The sequence below is a fragment of the Bufo gargarizans genome, chromosome 1 (assembly GCF_014858855.1).
Source record: "Bufo gargarizans isolate SCDJY-AF-19 chromosome 1, ASM1485885v1, whole genome shotgun sequence".
Taxonomy (NCBI): domain Eukaryota; kingdom Metazoa; phylum Chordata; class Amphibia; order Anura; family Bufonidae; genus Bufo; species Bufo gargarizans.
Window position 1 is genome coordinate 572,211,879 of NC_058080.1, and position 25,023 is coordinate 572,236,901.

General features: G+C 44.1%; 1 protein-coding gene across 3 annotated transcripts; it reads right to left on the minus strand.

The window, feature by feature from the left end:
- Window positions 1-717: 717 nt before the first annotated feature.
- KMT5A (lysine methyltransferase 5A) lies at window positions 718-19,361 on the minus strand. 3 transcript variants are annotated; one of them, XM_044290278.1, is made up of 8 exons: window positions 19,220-19,361; window positions 10,957-11,054; window positions 7,759-7,915; window positions 5,043-5,232; window positions 3,879-3,966; window positions 3,736-3,795; window positions 1,961-2,151; window positions 718-992 (listed from the first exon to the last, which is right to left on the minus strand). In XM_044290278.1, exons 1-8 carry the CDS (start codon window positions 19,227-19,229, stop codon window positions 782-784), a joined length of 1,005 nt encoding a protein of 334 aa, XP_044146213.1. In that variant the 5' UTR covers window positions 19,230-19,361; the 3' UTR covers window positions 718-781. The 3 variants fall into 3 exon arrangements, with proteins under 3 accessions (XP_044146213.1, XP_044146230.1, XP_044146221.1); XM_044290295.1 differs by lacking the exon at window positions 10,957-11,054 and having other exon boundaries at window positions 19,220-19,326; XM_044290286.1 differs by lacking the exons at window positions 10,957-11,054; window positions 19,220-19,361 and adding an exon at window positions 11,055-11,184.
- Between the last annotated feature and the right edge of the window lie 5,662 nt (window positions 19,362-25,023).

Sequence of the window (25,023 nt, forward strand, 5' to 3'; positions counted from 1 at the left end):
CAGTTAAAATCCTACACTAAAAAGGTGTTCTTATTTAACCACATCTGCTATTCAAACACCAACAAAAGCACCAAAGTCCGAGATAACAGGTGACAAAGGGCACATCCCATAGACCTGTCACTATGAATCAGTACAAAACAGGCGATTAAAGCTATTCACATTTCTTTTAAAAGGGCTTCTTGTGGCGAGCACATAAAAATGATTGAAGATGGAGAGATGCAGAACAGTATCCGGAGAGCAGCGACCTTTTATGTACAGTTCCTAATAAGATGTCAGCTGCTGGAGCTCATTTTGCAACTGTGAAGCTAAAAATGCACAAAAGTGGCACTTAGTCAGCTTTAGCTATGATGCGCAAAATACATTTTATGACTCCATTATATACCAAGTAGGTGGAAAAAAAATGACTTTTAAACCTACAGTTTAAACGGTCTCGAGCAGGAGATATTTCTTCATTTATGTACAAAATAGATTGCTTCTTGCCGTAGCCCTACTTTTTTTTTTTGAACAGACTTTTTTTTTTTATATAGAAAAATTACCTTGCCACTAACGAACATTATTTGTTAGTATGTAGGCGTAGCAAAGACTACTGTATTGTATATCATTCAACTACATGCTCGGGAAGCACAGACTCTCCCCTATGCCAATAACAGAATAAAACTATTCTTGCTCTCTAAGAATGCCTGCATTACTTTTAACTGTGCATATACAAGTAGAACGGGGGGGGGGGGGGGGATAAAACCGATTCAAAAAGCAAGGTGTAAAATCCAGTAGTCTATATTAGTCAGTTTTTCAGCCATGGATGTGCTTCAATGGAAGACTTGCTTCGATCTCCATAGTCGTACAACAATTCTTCTCCTGCCTTTATGTCCCTTGATGCAATCAGTATAAGATGAGGTACGTTGTTGATGTCATGTAACTTTGTATGGCAATTTCCATTTTTGCTATGGTTTATTAATCTCCCAAGGCGGCTGCTTTCTTTTGTAGCGTCAACACTGAAGAAAGAGTTAAATATCACAGATGAGACGAAGCAGCGGTACATCTGTGCTTGAAGGGACGGTCATCAGAAAATGAAACTTTTTATGCTTAAATAACATCAAAAATTATTTTTCATTTTCCATGTCAATATCTAGATTTTAACAAAAAAAAAAAAAAAAAATCCAGTTTTTGCACTGGCCACTAAGCCTGATAATGGGTGCCACTTTATGGTCTGTACATACCACTTTACTGCAGTTACCTGCTCATCTGTCATTCTAATCCTGCTTGTAATATCACCTTGGTGTACAGATAACACAGGGTCCACCATTCACAATAGGCGATGGTCAGAGCTCATCTATTCTTTCCTTGTACAATGACCTCTGCACAGGTCACAGAGCTTGCCTAGAAAACTGTCCTATAGAAGTGAATAAGGTCCCTTCCTGTCCATTGTGTCTACGGCCCATGGGGCTGCCGTAAAGCAATTTTGTTTTTTTTGTTTTTTTATTGCAACTTTGACTGCAAAATTCAATTTAAAAAAAATGGCTTAAAAGTGTACTTCCAAGGGATGTTCTCCTGCCCACTCAGACTGGACACCGAGGTGCACATGTGTGCTAGATGGTACAGTTAGATATGTGACTATATGGACACCTTTGGGGGCATTTTTCCCCTTCATTCCAGTCTGATCAACTTTGAATCAATCATATTTAAGCTTAGTGTTCAAGAGATCACGGGAGTTGCTGGAACTTGAGCAGATCACACGACTGACATTTCACAGGGAAAAGCATTCTGTAGCCTGCTCTGTACTGGAATACATGCAGGTTGCAGAGCAAAAAACAATTTTGAATTGTTAATAAAACCAATTACAAATTTTTTTTTTTAGCCCAAAATACATGTAATAAAATTAGCACCCTCAGGGTGTCCCCACTGCCTCCAAGAACATATTTCAAATAGTTATCTTGTAACAACTTAAGCCTCCAATACTCACCAGTATGTTTTATTCAGATACTGAAAATAGTACATATAGCAGCCAGTGGACGAATCCTGCGAATAGAACGCTTCTCGCCTTTTAGCATCTGTTGTCTCTATGAGGTCTCCATGGTATTCCACCACAAATTCTCCACGCTGGAAGTTCTGAGTGGCAATGACCCCTCTACCTTTACCGGTAATTATGTCAACCTGGCCCGAAGAAGACAAATTCAGCTATCAGTATAGAGATTTTAAAATGTACATGTTCACAATTACTTCTCAAAGACTCTACATTTACATTCTCAGAGGACTACTGATCATAGCGGTACAGTTTTGCTTACAGCTCATGCACACAAATTTATTTGGCTCTATGCAGAAGTTGTATATTTACAGCAAAGGAAGCCTATACACAACATAAAAGGAAACTAAACACCTGGAATGAAAGGAACAACGCCTATTACTAGACTGCAAGGAAGGGGCTGTATTAAAAGGGGTTATCCAAGACCATTAAATGCACCACATATGCCTGGGCCCCACACATTGAATATACTTACCTGACTTCCCACACCGCCGCTTCATCCCGTGCACAGATGAAGACATCGGGGGGCCACGACTGGGACGTGCCTCCCTAGCATCGCAGGTGATGCAGGGACCAGGAACAGTGCAGGGAGCCAGATAAGTATATTCACTATGAGGGGCCCGGGCATATGGAGTGCATTTAAAGGCAACCTGTCACCTGGATTTTGGGTATAGAGCTGAGGACATGGGCTGCTAGATGACCACTAGCACATCCGCAATATCCAGTCCCCAAAGCTCTGTGTGCCTTCATTGTGTAAAAAAAACTGATTTGATACATATGCAAATTAACATAAAAGAGTCCTATCTTACTTGTGTGACCAGAGAGTCATATTTTCAAGCTCTGACTCATCTCAGGTTAATTTGCATATGTATCAAATCGTTTTTTTACACAATAAAAGCACACAGAGCTATGGGGACTGGATATTGCGGATGTGCTAGTGGTCATCTAGCAGCCCATGTCCTCAGCTCTATACCCAAAATCCAGGTGACAGGTTCCCTTTAATAGTCTTGGTAAACCCCTTTAAATGGATTGTCCAGGTTCAGAGCTGAACCTGGAGATACCCACATTTTCACCACTCCAGCCCCCCCCATTAAATGAGCTCAATCGCGCAGGGCAATTTTTATTTTTTTTTATTTTTAAGGAGATCCAGTGACATACCAGGCTCTCCATGGGGAAAGCTAGGCAAAAGCTTCTCCCTGGCAGTGTTGCCGGTGACATCACCACCTCTGACGGGTGGATTTTACAGGCTAGGGCAGCGATAAAGCCCACCCAGTGAGATCACCGGTCTTACTGCTAGGCGGAAGGCACAAAAGAAAAAATAAATAAATATCAGGTCACATACATCATTAACTTATGCCATCACTGCAGGACCACTAGAGAAACAGTATATTTACACAACGGGTATTTTTTTCTACCATTAGTTAAATTTCTAACATTCACAGACAACCCCTTTAATATTTCCTGCCATTGAGGGGAATTCCAGAAACAGTCTCAGTCTTTGCTGTTGGGCAGCAAGAGGCAGACATACAGGTCCACTCCAAGCAGATATGGCAATCTGCCCCTTGATTGAATCTGTTCCTAGGTTTAGTAATGCATGGTGTTTGCCATAATCTGGTGAAGGCGCAAAGATTATTTCTCACCTTTCAGCAATGTAGGTCAGCATCACAAAGTATGACAAAAAGATACAACAGCAGCAGATATTGTGCAGTACCTACCTTCAGCCCTTCTTCTTTGCCACTTAGAATAAGGTCATCTATTCTCTTCTTTTCTTCAGTCTGGAAGAAGAATTGAGGAGACAAATCAGCACTAAATTACATCTCAGGGGGTGGATTTCTTAAGAGATCACTAGTTCCATAACCTCCAGTTCTTTTTTGCTTTTTCTGCAGCTTCGTCTGACGGGGAAGTAATCTGTAACTTTTCTGTTTGGCGATTTTGTTCCTTGTACCCTACAGAAGACAAAAAATTGTAAGGAAAATCCACTTGTTAACGAACTTTTGGTAATTCTGACAAGTGCCGCATTTACATCAATTTATTGTCCCCAAAGTCCTGGTTTAAAGGGAGTTTTCCCCAAAATTCAGATATTGACGACCCATCGTCAGGATAGGTCTTCAATATTAGATCGGTGGGGGTCTAATACCCAGAACCCCTGTCGATCAGATGTTTGAGGTGGCTCCAACCTCTTTGCAGCTTGTCCATTGGATAAAGGCAGTGCTAGATACTGCAGCCCAGCCCTATTCACTTGAATGCGACAGATGCTCCATGGCCACGTGACTGTATGCATGCGGCCTAGAAGAGGTGATGTGCATGAGAAAAGTTATGCACATCACAACGTCTGACATGTCAGGAGTTGTGAATGATAGTTCTCTGGGTTCTTAGAGGCTTAGAAACCAGACCCACTGATCACAACAGCCAACATGTCCCAACCTACTTGAATGATAATGACGCTCTTAGGCTACTTTCACACTAGCGTTCATGGGTCCGTTCGTGAGCTTCGTTTGAAGGAGCTCACGAGCGGACCCAAACGCCTCCGTCCAGCCCTGATGCAGTCTGAATGGAGCGGATCCGCTCAGACTGCATCAGTCTGGCGGCGTTCAGCCTCCGCTCCGCTCGCCTCCGCACGGCCAGGCGGACAGCTGAACGCTGCTTGCAGCGTTCAGCTGTCCGCCTGGCCGCGTGGAGGCGAGCGGATCCGTTCAGACTTACAATGTAAGTCAATGGGAACGGATCCGCTTGAAGATGTCACCCTATGGCTCAATCTTCAAGCGGATCCGTCCCCCATTGACTTTACATTGAAAGTCTGAACGGATCCGCTCAGGCTGCTTTCACACTTAGAATTTTTTCTAAGTTATTAATGCAGACGGATCCGTACTGAACGGAGCCTCCGTCTGCATTAATATGATCGGATCCGTTCAGAACGGATCCGATCAAACGCTAGTGTGAAAGTAGCCTAATACAGTTGGCCAATGTGATGGAAAATAAAGTCAAGCAAATGTATCTGGGTGGACAAACAAGGCATACTCACTTCCTTCTGTGAGATTTTGTCTTCACCATCTTGTGAGGCGCCGGAGTCTTGTTAGCAACGGGTAACACGATCTTATGGGTTTCAGGGACTGATTGTTTCTGGTCAGAATTAGCTTCTGTAGAATTACACACCTTCGGTTTGTCTATGGCTTTCACCAGTTCAGGTGTGGCAATAGATTTTATTTCCTCAACTAAAAAGACATATCAAAGTCAAGTTTTAGCTTTTTCACAATCTAAGAGACAAGGAGGCCTAAGTTGTAATTATTAGCGTGGTACAACCCCTCAATGCCAGCCACACTATGCCCAACAAGTATACATGGGTGCAATCATACGGACAAAGACATCAGAAAAATTAGTGTCACAGGAGTCACTGTGGCACATGCTTCAATATTAGATCAACTATTGCCTCATGACAGACCTTCTTTGCTATTTCTTTTGTTGTTCACATGCTTCCAAAATTAAGTTACTTTCTAAATAGTCCTCAGTAAAAAAAAAAAAAAAAAAAAAAAAAATCCAACTATTTTTCTGGTATAGAGGCTTTGCGACTCCTTCCCCTAGCTGGTGGTGCCACAGAATCTGACATAGATCCATCCCATACTCTTCTCTCAATATTATGCCACTCACATTGCTAGTACTTTGCATCAGTATTTGTAACCCAAAAATAAGCAACAAAACCTACAGAGAAAAATATAAAAATTTCTACTTTGTGTTTTGGATCCACTCCTGGCTTTGGCTTAACACTGATGAAAAATACTCAAATATTGACCGTGTGAAGTAGAAGACATAGCAGGGTGGAGGAGATTGTATACCACAATATTAGAGCAATGCAGACGTACAGGCTGTTAATGGGAAGAATAATCACACACAAGACACGACATGGGTACAAGCAGAGCACCCACAGTAAATGTCCTCACGAGAAGTCTGAAACTTGGAGTAGGTTTCACATTGCATAGCAAGGGGACTAAAAATGAATGGAGTAAAGATTTAAAGAGGACCTTTCACTTGTATATAAACGATGTGAACTGAGTATGCTGCCATATAGAGCGGCGCCTGGGGATCTCACTGCGATTGGCCAGCGCACAGCCTAGGAGAAGGAGACGCCCACAGGACAAGGGAAGACCCGCCTACTATAACTTAAGAAGCAAAAGGTACCGGAGCCTATAACAGGAGAACAGAGCGGCGCCCGGGGATAATAGTAAGTGCAGTGAGATCCCCGGGCGCCACTCTATATGGCAGCATACTCAGTTCACATCGTTTATACAAGTGAAAGGTCCTCTTTAAGACTAAAATTTCAACACAATGTAGCTGCAAACTTGTAAAAATCATGTCATTTCAGAGGTACGGGGCTCCTTCGCAGCAGATATGTCATCCCTACCCCAAGACCCTTTAGGCTCCCTGTACAGGGGTGCTACATAGATTTCCATGCGTTTCTACACAAAATCCGTAAAAAACAAAAAAATAAAAATTAAAAAAAAAAAAATTATAAAAAACACAACCATCTGTGGATTTCAAAATCTGTACAAAAGTAAAAAAAAAATTGTCTAATTTCACACTACTGTACTGTATAACACTGCGTTTTTCCCCCCGCATGAGAATCTGCAATGTGTGCAGGTAGCCTCAGAGGGTCCAGCCACAAGAGCAATTTAAAAAGAGGACCTTTCACCGATTATTACACTGTGAACTAAGAACACAGACCTGGAGAGCGGCGCCCGGGGATCTCACTGCACTTACTATTATCCCTGGGCACCGCTCTGTTCTCCCGCTATGCCCTCCGGTATCTCCGTTCACTAAGTTATGGTAGGCGGAGTCTGCCCTTGTTCTTCTGTAGCGCTGGCCAATCGCATTGCAGAGCTCACAGCCTGGGAGAAATTAACCTCCCAGGCTGTGAGCTCTGCGCTCTGATTGGCCAGAGCTAGAGCAGAACAAGGGCAGACTCCGCCTACCATAACTTAGTGACCGGAGATACCGGAGGGCATAGCGGGAGAACGGAGCGGCGCCCAGGGATAATAGTAAGTGCAGTGAGATCCCCGGGCGCCGCTCTCAATGTCTGTATACTTAGTTCACAGTGTAATCGGTGAAAGGTCCTCTTTAAGATACGGTTTATTTATTTTATGCACTATAAGTGTAAACACCTAAAATAAATAAATAGGTAAAACACACTCATCTGTTTCGGTTTCAGACACGCCCCTTGTATTCATAGCAACCTTTTCCAAAAACACGTAATACCCTGGGCAGCATGGTGGCTCAGTGGTTAGCACCACCAAATCCGACCAAGGAATTCGTATGTTCTCCCGATGTTTGCGTGGGCTTCCTCCCACACTCCAAAGACAGGGAACTTAGACTGAGGCCCACTGGGGACAGATTGATGCTAATGTCCGTAAAGCTCTACGGAATGTCAGCGCTATCAGTGCATAATATAAAAATAATGACATCTATATTGATCTGGCTTTCCGATATAGCCACAAAAAAATAAATAAAAGAATTTTCAAAATAGCCGTCAGCGGCACATGTATGCCACTGTAAAAGATGTAGTGTTAATACAGCCCAAGCTTGGGTGTTCTCTTTTATGTGGCACATCACCCCTGCTGCTGCCAGCATGGAGATCTGTATGCGGAAGAACAATCACAGTAGCGATCGCTTGTCACCCTACAGAGGAGATGACCTCCGCGCAAGTTCAGGCAATAATCAGGAACATTTCGTTCACTCCCAATAATTACCATCCGCTTTCTTGTGCACATCCACAGAGGCTTTACCCAGATGTTTGCCCTCATAATGCGTCGCTGAGTTCTCTTCCTGAAGAGGAGGTCTTGAACTGGCAGATTTAGTAGGACTCATATAGGAGTAGATTTTTGACTGCCCCCCATGTCCCAGATCCTGTTGAGACAGATGAAGAAACATGAGCATACACAAATAAGTTGCCCTGGCAGCACAGAAACAAACCTCTGCTAGAACACCTCCAATTTGATATTGACAGCCTAACCCCTTTAAAGGATTTTTAAATAAAGAGCTACAGATTGCATAAAAATATCAAATGCATGCTTTTCTTGGGAGCACAGATGCAGCTATACCTATAAGTGAGGACCTAGCACCACTCCTGACATCTTCTTTACTACAGAAGTATAAAATGTATTGTTCCTCAGTTCTTGCTACTAGAATTTTATTAAAGAGAACCTGTCACCAGGATTTTGGGTATAGAGCTGAGGTCATGGGTTGCTAGTGTCCTTGCGCAGTCTCACACTGACAGCACTGATTAGATGGTGTCAGGCTGTGATTTTGGGTATAGAGCTGAGGACATGGGTTGCTAGATGGCCGCTAGCACATCCGCAATACCCAGTCCCCATAGCTCTGTGTGCTTTTATTGTGTAAAAAAAAAAAAAAAAAAAAAAAAAAAAGATTTGAAACATATGCAAATTAACAAAAGAGTCATATGTTACTTATGTGACCAGAGAAGTCATATTTTCAAGCTCTGACTCATCTCAGGTTAATTTGCATATGTATCAAATCGGTTGTTTTTTTTTATACACAATAACAGCACACAGCTATGGGGACTGGGTATTGCGGATGTTCTAGCGGCAATCAGCTCTATACCCAAAATCACAGCCTGACACCATCTAATCAGTGCTATCAGTGTGAGACTGCGCAAGGACACACCACTAGCTGGTAACACCCAACTGTACATTCACTCAATTTCTAGTAGTAATAACTGAAGAACAGATGCTCCAGAACAGTTATTGCATGGAGAAAGCAATAAAACAGACAGGTCAAGAGGTCCTCTTTAAAGAGGTTGTCCAGCTTTCTGGAGATGGTTTAACCATCATGAGCATGTTGTACCTACTGAAAAACAACTCGTACTCACCTGCTCCATTTTACAATCTTCTCAAAGTTTACAAGCTGGGGACTGGAAGGGTTCAATGTGCCTCTACAGCCAATGACTGGCCTCAGTGGTGAGGTGTCCCCAAGTGACAAATCACTCCTGGGTCATGACAGCACTGAGGCCAATGACTGGCTGCAGCGGCACAAGGGACCCTGTCCAGATGTTTACAGGCTGGGGACCAGAAGATTGTGGAATGGAGAAGCGGGAAACAGGTAAAAGTTTTGCGCCAAGTACAATACGCTCCAGGGGTTATCCAAAGTTTAAAACATAGCTCCCCAATGCCGGGCCCCTCATATAGATTATACTTACTCCTCTCCCCAGCATCACTCCTGATTCCTGCACAGCCGCTGCATCTCCCCGTCGTGTGCATCAAAACACCCGGAGACGGTTGGGGGGGGGGGGGGGGGGGGTTGGGGCGGCGACTAGCCTCCCTAGAGTCACCCCCCCCAATCACTAAATGTTTCGATCTGCGCGACAGCGAGATGCAGCAGTGGCCGTGCGGGGATCAGGAGCGACGCTGGTGCTGATGAGTGGGGCATGTTTTGGACTTTGGAGAACCCAATTAAAACTACCATAAGGCTAAACCACCCCTTTAGGATCCATTTTGTCTGTCATTTTTCACACATCTCTGCGTTCAGGACGCCATAGAAATGAATAGAGCTTGTGTGAAAAACGGAAGGCATCTGGATGCAATGCGTTTTTTGCTGATGGTTGCTAGCAGATGTCGATTCTTATTCTTCACACGTGCGAAATGCATCAAAACAGATTGCATCTGCGCTGAAAAAAATAAATAAAACACTGAACACAAAAGTGATTGAACTTGTGTGCAAAAGCATCCGTTGTTTCTCCTTGAACAGATCCTGACAACCTGCATCGCTCGCTCGTAGTGACAGAAGCCCAACTCTGCACAGGAAATGCTGCAGCTCCACTTACAGAGTAACCCATTTATATCCTGGCGTTTACCCGGGGCGAGGGAATGCAGACATCCATAGCATCTATTCCCAGAGCCCTAGCACTAAACCTGTGTTTTGTCGGAGAGAGCATGTGGGAACACGGCAATGGGAGCGTTGAAGTACCCGGAACATCCCAGGGTTGAAAGCTATATGTGTGATAGGCAAATCGCCAGACCTGATATTTTCTGTGAATCGCTCCTGCTTGCAAAGTGAGCGATTCACACTTCTACAATATTTCAGATGCACTAATAAATCCACCTCCAATGCTCATACAGAGCTCCCGACTGCTGGAGGAAAAAAAAAAAAAAAAAAAAAGTTTTACTGCCGCTTAAAAGATGCAATCAGCTGAAAAACAAGCATCAGGCATCTATGGCGCGGTCACATGTAGGTGATGCCAAGCAACGGCACCATTATAGCCACTTCCTGATTTAAGGCCGCTGTACATGGGCATCCGCATGCAGCTCACCTGTAATTGTCGCCCAGCACCTGCTATATTTCAAACAGCATGCACAAGCATGGCCCGACAATTTACGGTCAGTCGCACGCGGATTCCGCTGCCAGGGTCTCATCGTATACAGGCAGCCGGAAAAATAAATAAATCAGTGAAGGCTCTTTTACATGGGCCAACAAAATGCTTGAGATAAGCAATCTTATATGCGGCATTAAAAACGGTATCAGCATCCGCCAGCAAATGCAGCCTGTATGAGGTTGAGCGATCATATTGATGACAGTTGCCGCACGTAAGCGCCATTTAACAAGCACCGATCATCGGGCCATATTGTTGGCTGGTGCTCCATTAGTGGCAGAATAGCTTAACACTGACAAACCACATTCTCCATGTCTACTTCAGGAGGAGGATGAATGCGGATCACCCATGCACCCTGGGGGTCATCTCATGGCAGCCAGGAGGGATGCAGCAGTCTCCTCCATAGATAAGACATGCAGCTCTTCTCCCATCCAGACACCCAGAGGCTATGCGGCAGACGCCCTGTAGGGGGCGCCCGGGGGCAGCCGTCTATATACACGGTCTCTCAGCCTGAACTTGGCTCAGCAGTACAAACATAACACACACGCACTAGCCCACCGACCCCGTTCATTTTCGGGTTGTTCTCATTGGTTCCCCCGGTTCGACAGGTTTCCGGTGCGTCCCCACTTCTTCCGTCGCTGGGTTTGGACATTTTCTTACCTAGGAGACAGACAGGGTGGGTTTGTTTGCGTTAGGCTGTAGTGGGCTTGGTCAGCAACTTATAAGAGAGCCTAGAGCCGCCATCTTTAAAAGGCTAGGAGGCGGGGAAGCAGGGAGGGCTCAGGCTGGAGCTGCCGAAAGACCCGACCCTCCCGGTGCCACCCACGGTGACCGGCACCCGCTGCGGCAGTGCCAGGCGGCCCCGGGGGGTTCTACACTGCCACCGGGGACTTGCCAGACCGCAAACGGATTTTACCTGCAACTCCCATCATCCCCGGTGTGATCAGAGTGGGCATGGGCCATTTCCGACCAATTCCTATTAACCCCATGAGGACGCAGCCATCTTCCTGCTTTCCAAGAGCTACAGGATAATTTTTTCTGTCTACATACATGAATACATGGGGGTGCACTGATGTCCTAGTTCTGCCATAACCTCCGGCTCTCCAGCTGTGGTAAAACTACCACTCCCAAGGTGTTCACTTGCTTGGCTGTTCTCAGAACTGAATGGAGTATGCTGGGAGTCGTAGTTTCACCACAGCTGGAGTGCAGAATGTAATGGCCTTTATCCAGAAGCGCCTGAAATAAAGTACCACTGCACCCTGCAAGGTCTGATGCCAATAAGATTCTGCTAAACTTCAAATAAATTAGAAACAGAAAAGTGTATGCTGTACAGAATGTCTTCCTTTTGCCTTTTTGTGATTTTCGGAAAAAAAAAAATCTAATAAAAATTATCTGATTTAAAAAAAGAAACAGAAAAGTGACTAAGTTCTGACATTTCAGTCCTCCTGCGGACTGCGATCAGTGTTACTAAAGGTAAAAATAAAACTATTTAGTATTCACCATTAGGGCTCATGCACACGACCGTATCCATTTCGTGGTCCAGAAAAAAAGGGATCCGCAGAAAATACGGACGACGTCCGTGCGCATTCCATATTTTGCCAAACGAAACAGCTGGCCCCTAATAAAACAGTCCTATCCTTGCCCTTAATGTGGACAATCATAGGACACTGTCCATTTATTTTTAGCAGAACGGACATAGGAAAACGGATTGCACATTGAAATGAATGCTTCTGCATATGGTACAAAAAATAAATAAGGGCTATGATTTGATCCAAGTTACTTATTTATACATTTTCCTCAAACTATGCAGATTATGTACTTCTATACGCCTTTGTATCCACATTATTGTACTATGCATCTGCAGCGGCCCAGATTACCATCTGCCCATGATATTACATTGTGACGAGAGAGATATATATATATAAAAATGGGCAGCACTCCAAAGAGTAAAATATAGAAAAAAAACTTTATTTACCCCAGTGGGAAATGCGCGATGTTTCGGCTCCGAACCTTTCTCAAGGCTTGAGAAAGGTTCTGATTCGGAGCCGAAACGTTGTGCATTTCCCACTGGGGTAAATAAAGTTTATTTTCTATATTTTACTCTTTGGAGTGCTGCCCATTTTTTGAGTGATCCATATTGGGCCTGCTGCACCCACCAGCCTGCATTGAGGACGGTGCTGCCATTGCTTTTTTATTTCTATCTATCCACATACATACATCATAACGGCTCTTCATATTTCATATGATTTATCAAACAAGACTGTCATTTTATTTCTTCTTTAGTGACCGTGACCAAGGATCCCCCAGAGGACCGAAATGTCAGAATTTTGTCATGTTTCTAATCTTGTTGAGGATTTGAAATAAGGGCCCCCGCACACGACTGTACGTATTTTGTGGCCCGCAAAAAATAAATAAAAAATAATGGATGACATGTGTGATGTCCGTGTTGCATCTTTTTCTTTCAGCAGGTCCATTGTAACAATCCCCGTCTGGATATGTTCTATTTTTTATTTTTTTGCAAAACGAACATGCAGACACGGAATGCACACCGGCTTATTTTAGGTTTTTTTCAAGCCCCATTTAAATGAATGGTTCCGTCTATGGACATGTAAACACAACACAAAAAAAATAAAATATGAAGAAACACATTCGTGTGCATGAGCCCTAAAGCTGAATATTTTATTTGCACTTTATTTCAAGCGCGATACGAAGCACAGCCGCCATCAAATGGACAGCACTGTGCTTAGCAAGCTGTGAGGGTGGAGCACTACGGCAGGTTGATGACCTGTCCTTAGGCTAGACCATTAATCTGAAAATCATAGATAATCCCTTTAATCCCCTTAGGGAACATTAAAGGGGTTGTCCAGGTTTGGCAGCTTTTCTGGCAGCCCCCACCCACCTGGCAAGAGTTGGAGGGAAGCATACTTGTACACCGCCACTGGGTTCCTGCTCCTTTGGTCCACCTCTAAAGACTCCCGTTCCTTGCTTGTCAACCAAGCACGGATGGTGGGGAAGCTGGGGTGGAGCACTACAGTCAATGTCCTTGCAGAGGGATGATTTGTGTGTCTCCCCCGCAAGTGGCAAGTGACCTAGTGGCTGTGGCACATGCAACAACCCCCCTGTCCATCCCAGAAGTTGACAAGCAGGGTTTGGACTGCCAAGACTGCAGCAGTGGACACTGTTAAGCTACTTTCACACTATAATTTTTTTGCAGATCCGTCATGGATCTGCAACAACGCCTCTGTTACAATAATACAACCGCATGCATCCGTCATAAATGAATCCGGTTGTATTATGTCTTCTATAGCCATGACGGATCTGTCTTCTATTGTGTCAGAGAACACTGATCCGTCCCCGTTGACTTCCATTGTGTGTCAGGACGGATCCGTTTGGCTCTGCTTCGTCAGGTGGACAGCAAAACGCTGCAGGCAGCCTCCAAAGCGGAATGGAGACGGATCGAGGCAAACTCAGGCATTCTAAGCAGATCCTTTTCCATTCAGAATGCATTAGGGCAAAACGGATCCGTTTTGAACTGAGCCCTGAACGGATCTAACAAACGGAAAGCCAAAGCGCTAGTGTACAAGCCGTACACCGACTACTTTACATTGTATCAAAGCGTCATATCTTCAGTGCTGTCCCGTGAAAAGATGGAAATAAAATATTTACAAAAATGCGAGGGGTGGACTTTTTTTAGATTGTGTATATAGTGACATTGGTGACATGTCTTTGCTGGTTGCAGCAGGTATCGAATTATCGATACTTTTGTACCGGTATCAATCCGATACCAGGATTTGACGCTTCTTGATCCTAGGCTGCGCTTAGTATGGATTTAGTTATCCCCTATCCTGTGGGCAGGGAATAACTTGTTATAACCGGAACACCCTTTTAACTTTATCTACATGACAAGCGCCATTTGTTGAAGCAAGACAACCCCACAAAAGATACAGCCCCATAGAAATGAATAGGTTAGTATGCTAGCACATAGATACTGCACTAAAACCTGCTTCTCCACCATTACAGAAGAAAAACTCTCCACTCTACTCTCCAGATCACATCTCACCACCTGTGCACTTGACCTGATCCCATCCCTAACCTCACCCCAGTGTTTATCCCAGTCCTAACTCATCTCTTCAATCTATCACTAAACTCTGGTGTCTTCCCCTCTGCTTTTAAACATGCTACCATTACACCCATCCTCAAAAAGCCTTCAATTGACCCATCTTCCTTGTCCAGTTATCGCCCCATATCACTTCTTCCGTATGCCTCAAAGCTACTTGAACAACATGTCCATTCTGAACTGTCCTCCCACCTCTCCTCTTGCTCCCTCTTTGACCGCCTACAATCTGGCTTCCGAACCCACCACTCGACCGAGACTGCCCTTACCAAAGTCACCAATGACCTACTGACAGCCAAAACCAAGAAACAATACTCTGTCCTCCTTCTCCTTGACCTGTCCTCTGCCTTCGACACTGTTGACCACTCCCTTCTGTTGCAAACTCATCTCTTGGCATCACTGACCTGGCTCTCTCCTGGATCACATCATACCTCCCAGACCGGACGTTTAGCGTCTCCCACTCCCGCACCACCTCCTCGTCTCATGCCCTCTCTGTTGGTGTCCCGCAAGGCTCTGTCCTAGGACCCCTGCTCTTCTCAATCTACACTTTTGGCCTGGGACAGCTCATAGAGTCCCATGGCTTTCAGTATCACTCCTATGCTGATGACACACAAATCTACCTTTCTGGTCCAGACATCACCACCTTACTATCAAGAATCCCACAATGTCTATCTTCTATATCATCCTTCTTCACCTCTCGCTTTCTTAAACTTAACATGGATAAGACAGAATTCATAATCTTTCCCCCCCCCCCCCATCTTGTTCAACCCCCCCAACAGACCTATCTATCACGATCAATGGCTGCACATTATCCCCAGTCAAAAAAGCCTGCTGCCTTGGAGTGACCTTAGATTCTGCCCTTTCCTTCCGACCGCACATCCAAGCCCTTTCCACCACCTGCCGCCTCCAACTCAAAAACATCTCCCGCATCCGTGCTTTCCTTAACTTCGAATCTGCGAAAATGCTCATACATGCCCTCATTATCTCCCGCCTAGACTACTGCAACATTCTCCTCTGTGGCCTCCCATCTAGCACCCTCGCACCCCTCCAATCTATCCTCAACTCCGCTGCCCGACTAATCCACCTCTCACCTTATTACTCCTCTGCCTCTCCCCTCTGCCAATCCCTTCACTGACTCCCCATTGCCCAACGAATCCACTTCAAAGTACTGACAAACACATACAAGGCCGTCCATAACCTGTCCCCTCCCTACATCTCTGAGCTACTTTCCCGATACATCCCCACACGCACTCTCCGATCCTCACAAGACCTCCTTCTCTCCTCTCCTCTTATGGCCTCTTCCCACAATCGACTCCAAGATTTCTCCCGTACATCCCCCACACTCTGGAACTCGCTACCCCAACATATCAGACTCTCACCTACAGTGGAATCCTTCAAAAGAAACCTGAAAACCCACGTCTTCAGACAAGCCTACAACCAGTGACCCTGCTGCCTCTATACCGCCATGACCAACTTCACCCGCACCTACTGTGTCCTTCTCCCATACCATGTAGATTGTAAGCCCTCACGGGCAGGGCCCTCTCTCCTTCTGTACCAGTTTGTAACTCATCTTGTTTATGATTAGTACAATTGTCTGTTATGTATGTGCACCGCTTATCATATTACAGCGCTATGGAATGAATGGCGCTTAAATAATAATAATGTTGTGTGCATGAAGCTTTACAAAGTTTCGTACACTAATAGCTGAATGGGCCTTCTCGAGCTCAGAAATAGAGATTTAAATAAATTATACTGAATCTTCTCCCACAAAACTACCTGATAAGATGCGTCTAGCTTTTAGGCCAGACACAGACCTCCGACCAAACCCCCAATCCTCTTCAGACCAGACAAACTAAATGCACTTAGGCTACTTTCACACTTGCGGCAGAAGATTCCGGCAGGCAGTTCCGTCGCCGGAACTGCCTGCCTTATCCCTCAAAATGCACGCAAACTGATGGCATTTGTCAGAAGGATCAGGATCCTGATCCGTATGACAAATGCATTGGAATGCTGGAGCCGTCTATCCAGTGTCACCCAGTATAATGGATCCAGCATTTATTAACATTTTTTGTGGTCCGCAATGCCAGAACACTCTGGGCCGGGAAAAATGCATGTCAACGGGAAAAAATGCCGGATCCGGCAAGCGTTCCAGAATTGTGGACGGAAGTAAAACCGTATTGTCTGTCCTGAAAAGTAAAAAGAGACCGATTTGCATAAAACTTTGTTAATACTGTACAAAGCAGGAGCTCCGTACAGTATTAGAATGTATTGGCTCCAAAGAGCCGAAGTTATTGCTTCTCGATATCGGGATTTGACAATCCCGTAGCGCAGCCTAGTATCAGAGAACATGGCGCACGCTGCTCTCAGCAGCACAGGAGAGAAGGAGTCACTCTCCCTCCCCCTGTGCCACTGCTGCCGATAAGAGAGACCTGAGGGGTTAACTGCCAGATTGCAGTACCCTGTCATAGAGGTCGGGTGCCGGCTATGCAATTCTGCCACTGACACCCGCCTCCTGTATTAGGCTACTTCCACACTCGCGTTTCAGGTGGATCCGTCATGGATCTGCAAAAACTGATCTGTTACAATTATACAACCGCATGCATCCGTCATGAATGGATCCGTTTGTATTATCTGTAAAATAGCCAAGATGGATCCGTCATGAACTCCATTGAAAGTCAATGGGGGACGGACCAGTTTTCTATTGTGCCAGTGAAAACGGATCCGTCCCCATTGACTAACATTGTGTGCCAGGACAGATCCGTTTGGCTCAGTTTCATCAAGCGGACAGCAAAACGCTGCAGTGTTTTGGTGTCTGCCACCAAAGCGGAATGGAGACTGATTGGAGGCAAACTGATGCATTCTGAATGGAAAAGGATCCGCTCAGAATGCATTAGGGCAAAACTGATCCGTTTTGGACCGCTTGTGAAAGCGCTGAACGGATCTCACAAACAGAAAGCCAAAACGTGAGTGTGAAAGTAGCCTAAAAAAAGGTTACTTATCTTCATTGGAGGCTCAGTGCCCCCCCCACCCCTTTGCCAAGCACTAAACATTGGTGGCAGTGGCCAAGGGGTCCCCTCACCTCCTCATTTATGGTGCAGTGGCAGTTGTGATCAGAGCCCCAGCAGTGTAATCCTGGGGCTCCGATCAGTTACCATAGTAGCCAGGATGCTACTGATGCCCTGGCTGCCATGGTAATCTCCCTGCTGCTGTGTGTACTATGCACAGGGCAGCAGGGACAGTGTGAAGTCCTATTCACCCTAATAGAGCTCTATCAGGGTGAATAGGACAAGGGATGAAAGGATCCCAGGCTCTAACCCCTAAGGGGGGAAATAGTTATAAAAAAAAAAATAAGAACCAAACACCAAAATATTAAAGGGGTTCTTCACTTTCATTTAACTGATGATCTATCCTCTGGATAGATCATCAGCTTCTGATCGGCCGGGGTCCGACACCCGGGACCCCCGCCGATCAGCTGTTTGAGAAGGCAGCGGCGCTCCAGTAGCGCCGCGGCCTTCTCACTGTTTACCGCCGGGCCGCCCGCCCACTGACATCACGACTTGTATCAACTAGAGTGGGCGCGGCTAAGCTCTGTTCACTTGAATGGAGCTTAGCCGCGCCCACTCTAGTTGATACAAGTCGTGACGTCAGTGGGCGGGCGGCCTGGCGGTAAACAGTGAGAAGGCCGCGGCGCTGCTGGAGCGCCGCTGCCTTCTCAAACAGCTGATCGGCGGGGGTCCCGGGTGTCGGACCCCGGCCGATCAGAAGCTGATGATCTATCCAGGAGGATAGATCATCAGTTAAATGAAAGTGAAGAACCCCTTCAAGTATATGGCTTTGTTCAAATCACAGTTCAGCCTCTGTTCTCCTGCTCAGTTTAGGAGCAGGAGAGCGGAAAGGACAGAGAAGGCACATAACGGAGCCAAACGGAGCCCAAGGACCCCATAGACTATAATGGGTCCGTTATGTTTCTGCTCAGAAGATGATTTTGGAGCGGAGACAAAAGTTGTGCATGCAGGACTCTTGTCTCCGCTTCAAAATCATCTTCTGAGCGGAAACATAACGGACCCATTATAGTCTATGGGGTCCTTGGGCTCAGTTATGTGCCTTCTCTGTCCTTTCCGCTCTCCTGCTCCTAAACGGAGCAGGAGAACAGAAAGGCTGAACTGTGATCTGAACAAAGCCTTAAATACCCCCTTTCTCAAATATATGCTCAATTATAGGCCGGACGTTCCATAAAATGCAGAATGCAAATAGCTTTTTTTTTATGTTATTTTGCGTGGTATCGAGTATTGCAATACTCTTATGCTATCAAAATTTAAATATCGCAACAACTCTACATTGACTTTCAATGTATTTAGTGACGGATCCGTTTTTTTCCCCCATTCACCCAACCGCATCCAGAACAAATGCATCCTGATGTGCAAAATCAAAATGGACCCATCTAATTCCGGTATTGAGATCCTCTGTGAAACAGGCCTTACAGAAGAGAGGTAACACCCCTGGACACAAATGGCTTATATAAAGGGAGAGCTAGTAGGAGGCCATTGACCAGCATGTGTGTTCATCAGACATTACAGTAAGGAACGGTAACCGGTCCTCACAGTCAAAACCTCTATGGCTGCTTTAGAGAAATCATTTTACAGCTCACGATTAGCGGACTCCACCGTAATGTCGGCGACTAGGACTAATATAATGGCATAGCAAGTCTTACCTCTCCCCATGATGTCTCCGATACCGATCACGTAACCCCTGCAAGAAAAAACCTGAAAAATAAAAACTACAACCAAAAAGCAAAGCGCCACATGAGTCTCTACTAGCGGAGAAGTTTAAAGCCCAGCACACGGTGTCTCTCCGTGCTAGGGGGGGTGGGCACAGTACGTTCTCCGCCAACCTCACACTCGATTGGTTCAAAATGCTGCCAATTACTTTATAAAGTATTTCCATTGGCAAAAACAAAGTGACCCGCCTATTGCCCCGCCCACCGCCGCTTCCTGCCCACTTACGTGCTGCCTATAGTTTAAAACTCGGCAGAGATATACTATTGGTCGGGGCAAAAATGCACCTGAAAGGTGATTGGTTGATTGAGAACATGGGGGGCGGATCACTCCGCGGAAAACGCGCATCCAATTACTACAGCGCTACTGTTAACCACTTCATTCCCAGTCACCAATACAATGATGGCGCGCTGCATAGTTCTGCATGTCTTGGTCCACCCAGTGGCAGATTGTTTTCTAGTTTTACATTGTGACTATTCTAGTTGTCCAATCTATGAATTTTCCATGGTTGTTTCGTGGCTACACAATGATTAACCTCCTGCAAACCACTGCTCACCAAAATAAGGGCTCATGCGCACAAACTTATTTCCTTTCCGTATCCGTTCCGTTTAGTTCCGCATATGGTCGGAAGTAATTCATTTCAATTTGTCCACAAAAAAAAACTGAAGTTACTCCGTGTGCATTCCATTTCCGTACGTCAGTTCCGCAAAAAAACAGAACGTGTACTTTTATTGTCTGCATTACGGACAAGGATGGGACTGTTCTATTAGGGGCCAGCTGTTCCGTTCCGCAAAATACAGAATGCACACGACGTCATCCGTATTGAGTGCATGAGCCCTAAGGATGCGATCCATGCGCTGTCCGCATTTCTTTTGCGGACTCATTAGGTTCAAAGTGTCCATGGTCTAAATTTTGCGAATATGAGTTTTGCGTAATGAACATACAGATACAGAAAGTACATGGATGCTTTCCACATCTGTATGTCCGTTCTGCCAAAAGACAGAACATACTGTCCTATACTTGGTGCAAAATGCAGACAACGGACCCATTGAAGTCAATGTACAGTATCCGTATTTTGTGGATCTGTAAATTTACAGACAGCAAGACTCATACAGTCGTGTGCATAGTAAACACGTTCTGTCGGCGATTGCATTATAAATCAGTTTAAGGCCCCATTTACACGACCGTGTGCATTTTGCAGTCCGCAAAAAATATGGACGACGCTCGTGTTGCACGTGTTTCTTTTGCGGACGTATTGTAACAATGCCTATCCTCGTCTGCAAAACAGACAAGAATATGACATGTTCTATTTTTTTGTGGGGCTATGGAAATGACATATGAGGACCCATTGAAATGAATGGGTCCGTATCTGATCTACAAAAAATGCAGAACAAAAATACAGTTGTGTGTATGGGGCCTAATGTGCCACTGTTTCACGGATGCAAACCCGTTCACTTGAATGGGTCCGCAATCCGGGAGATACGGTGCGGAAGAGAAGCCAACGAACGCACCACAGAGTGCTTCCATAGGTTTTCTGTACATGCCTCCGCACCACAAAAAAGGAGAGAATGCACAACTTTATTTGTGGTGCGGACCGTCATTCACGGATCGTGTACCCCATTCAAGTGAATAAGTCGGTGTCTGCAGAGGGTGCCCGTGCATTTTGCGGTCTGCAGTATGGGCAAGGCCAGCCCTTAGTGTGGTTTTTCCCTATAGAAAAGAAAATGTTAAAACCTAGAAAAACAAGAAGAGCTACAGCAGGGGTAGTCAACTGCCGGCACTCCAGGTGTTGTGAAACTACAACTCCCAGCATGCACACTTGCTCTGCTCTTCTCATAACTCCCATAGAAATGAACGGAGCATGCTGGGAATTGTAGTATCACAACAGCTGGAGTGACGAAGGTTGCTGACCCCTGATCTACAGAATGCTGCATTTCTGAAAAGAGGCAAAAAGGACAAAAAACGAAACCTAATTATCAAAAACAGCAGTATAATAATTCTCACAGATCTGCAGGTAACACCCAGAGCTGACATTTTCCGCCATAAAAAAAACACAACAAATACAAAGGTGCAAAAAATGCAACAGTGCTTAAAAATGCTAGCAAACACCGTGTGAAGCCAACCTTAGTCCACTTTCACATGTTCAGTATTTTTTATCCATGAGTTCAAAACACGGAACAGGTTCAAATCTTTTGTTATACGCTGTCTCTGTAAGCTCCGCTCCTGGTTTTGGCTTACAAATACCGATGAGAAATACTGGTCATGTGAAGTGGCTGTGGCATAAACAATGTGGATTCACCACTGCAGATTTCCGAACAATAGAACATGTTTTATTTATTTTTCGGAAGGGCCATGTGGACATATGGACACGGAATGCACACAGTCATTTTTGTTTTTTTTTGATGCCCAGAATGGACGCGTGTGTATGAGCCCTTAACCTCTTCAGGACACAGTCCTGGTACTTAAGGACACAGTGCGTACCTGTACGCCCTGTGTATTTCTGATCACCGCCGCGCAGCGGGCGATAATCGGAAGCCGGTGCCTGCTCAAATCATTGAGCAGGCACCTCGGCTAAATGCCCGGCGTGACCCCCCCCATGTCGGCGATCGCTGCAAACCGCAGGTCAATTCAGACCTGCGGTTTGCGGCTTTTCTAAGTTGCGGCGGCGGGCGGTGCCATCGGGTCCACATCCGGCTGTAGGGGGGACCCGATGGCATGGATTCCAGTGACGTGCCTGTGAGATCCAGCCCCCTGGATCTCACAGGCCCCAGAAGCTGTATGAGTAATACTCACTGTATTACTCATACAGCCAATGCATTCCAATACAGAAGTATTGGAATGCATTGTAAAGGATTAGACCCCCAAAAGTTCAAGTCCCAAAGTGGGACAAAAAATTAAGTGAAAAAAAGTTGAAAAAATAAAGTTTCCCCCCCAAAAAAATTAAAAGTTTAAAGTAAAAATAAACAAAAACGTAATTTTCCGCAAATAGTTAAAAAAAAAATTGGTAAAACATAGGGGGAAAAAAAAGTATACATATTAGGTATCACCGTGTCCGTATTACATTACCTAACCCCTCAGATGAACACCGTAAAAAATAGAAAAATAAAAACTGCTAAATAAACCATTTTTTTTGTCACCTTACATCACAAAAAGTACAACAGCAAGCAATCAAAAAGGCGTTTGCCCACCAAAATAGTACCAATCTAACCGTCACCTCATCCTGCAAAAAATGAGCCCCTACCTGAGACAATCGCCCAAAAAATAAAAAAAAACTATGGCTCAGAATATGGAGACACTAAAACATCATTGTTATTGTGTAAAACTTACATAAATAAAAAAAAGTATACATATTTGATATCGCTAAGTTCGTATCGACCGACATATCACATGATGACCTAACCCCCCAGATGAACACCGTAAAAAAATTAATTAAAAAAACTGCTAAATAAACAATTTTTTGTCACCTTACATCACAAAAAGTGTAATCGCAAGTGATCAAAAAGTCATATGCACCCCAAAATAGTGTCAATCAAACCGTCATCTCATCCTGGAAAAAATGAGATCCTACCTAAGATAATCACCCTATAACTGAAAAAACTATGGCTCTCAGACTATGGAGACACTAAAACAGGATTATTTTTTGTTTCAAAAATGAAATTATTCTGTAAAACTTACATAAATAAAAAAAATGTATACATATTACGTATTGCCATGTCCGTATCGACCGGCTCTATAAAAATATCACATGACCTAACCCCTCAGATGAACACTGTAAAAAATGTTTAATAAAAACTGTGCTAAATAAACCATTTTTTGTCACCTTACATCACAAAAAATGTAATAGCAAGCGATCAAAAAGTCACACGCACCCCAAAATAGTGCCAATAAAACCGTCATCTCATCCCGCAAAAATCATACCCTACCCAAGGTAATCGCCCAAAAACTGAAAAAATTATGGCTCTCAGACTATGGAAACACGAAAACATGTTTTTTTTTTGCTTCAAAAATGAAATCATTGTGTAAAACTTGCATAAATAAAAAAAATAAGTATACATATTAGGTATCGCCGCGTCCGTGACAACCTAGTCTATAAAAATACCACATGATCTAACCTGTCAGATGAATGTTGTAAATAACAAAAAATAAAAACGGTGCCAAAACAGCTATTTCTTGTTATCTTGCCTCACAAAAAGTGTAATATAGAGCAACCAAAAATCATATGTACCCTAAACTAGTACCAAAAAAACTTCCACCCTATCCCGTAGTTTCTAAAATGGGGTAACTTTTTGGGAGTTTCTACTCTAGGGGTAAATCAGGGGGGCTTCAAATGGGACATGGTGTAAAAAAAACAAAAAACAGTCCAGCAAAATCTGTCTTCCAAAAACCGTATGGCATTCCTTTCCTTCTGCGCCCTGCTGTGTGCCCGTACAGCAGTTTACGACCACATATGGGGTGTTTCTGTAAACTACAGAATCAGGGGCATAAATATTAAGTTTTGTTTGACTGTTAATCCTTGCTTTGTTACTGGAAAAAATGGATTAAAATTGAAAATTTGGCAAAAAATGTAAATTCTGAAATTTCATCTCCATTTGCCAATAACTGTTGTGGAACACCTAAAGGGTTAACGACGTTTGTAAAATCAGTTTTGAATACCTTGAGGGGTGTAGTTTCTTAGATGGGGTACATTTATGGAGTTTCTACTCTAGGGTTGCATCAGGGGGTGCTTCAAATGGAACATGGTGTCAAAAAAAAACAGTCCAGCAAAATCTGCCTTCCAAAAACCGCATGGCATTCCTTTCCTTCTGCGCCCTGCCGTGTGCCCGTACAGTAGTTTACGACCACATATGGGGTGTTTCTGTAAACTACAGAATTAGGGCCATATATATTGACTTTTATTTGGCTGTTAACCCTTGCTTTGTAAAAGTAAAAAAAAAAAAATGGAAAATCTGCCAAAAAAGTGAAATTCTGAAATTGTATCTCTATTTTCCATTAGTTCTTGTTGAACACCTAAAGGGTTAATGACGTTTGTAAAATCAGCTTTGACTACCTTGAGGGGCGTAGTTTCTTAGATGGGGTCACTTTTATGGAGTTTCTACTCTAGAGGTGCATCAGGGGGGCTTCAAATGGGACATGGTGTCAAAAAAAAACAGTCCAGCAAAACCTGCATGGCATTGCTTTCCTTCTGCTCCCTGCCATGTACCTGTACAGTGGTTTACGACCACATATGGGGTGTTTCTGTAAACTACAGAATCAGGGCCATAAATATTGAGTTTTGTTTGGCTGTTCAGCCTTGCTTTGTAACTGAAAAACAAATTATTAAAATGGAAAAACGGCCAAAAAAGTGAAATTTTGAAATTATATCTCTATTTTCCATTAATTCTTGTGGAACACCTAAAGGGTTAACAAAGTTTGTAAAATCAGTTTTGAATACGTTGAGGGGTGTAGTTTCTAGAATGTGGTCATTTTTGGGTGGTTTCTATTATGTAACCCTCGCAAAGTGACTTCAGACCTGAACTGGTCCCTAAAAATTGGGTTTTTGAAAATTTCTAAACTTCTAAGCCTTGTAACATCCCCCAAAAAATAAAATATAATTCCCAAAATTATCCAAACATGAAGTAGACATATGTAAAGTAATTACTATTTTTGGAGGTATTACTATGTATTATAGAAGTAGAGAAATTGAAACTTGGAAGTTTGCAATTTTTTACAAATTTTTGCTAAATTTGGTATTTTTTATTTT

Coding starts and splice junctions, on each gene's coding strand:
- KMT5A (XM_044290278.1), bottom strand. Junction 3,967..5,042: donor ACAAAATCTCACAGAAGGAA/GTGAGTATGCCT, acceptor TGTCTTCTGTAG/GGTACAAGGAACAAAATCGC. Junction 3,796..3,878: donor AAAGCAAAAAAGAACTGGAG/GTTATGGAACTA, acceptor TTCTTCTTCCAG/ACTGAAGAAAAGAAGAGAAT.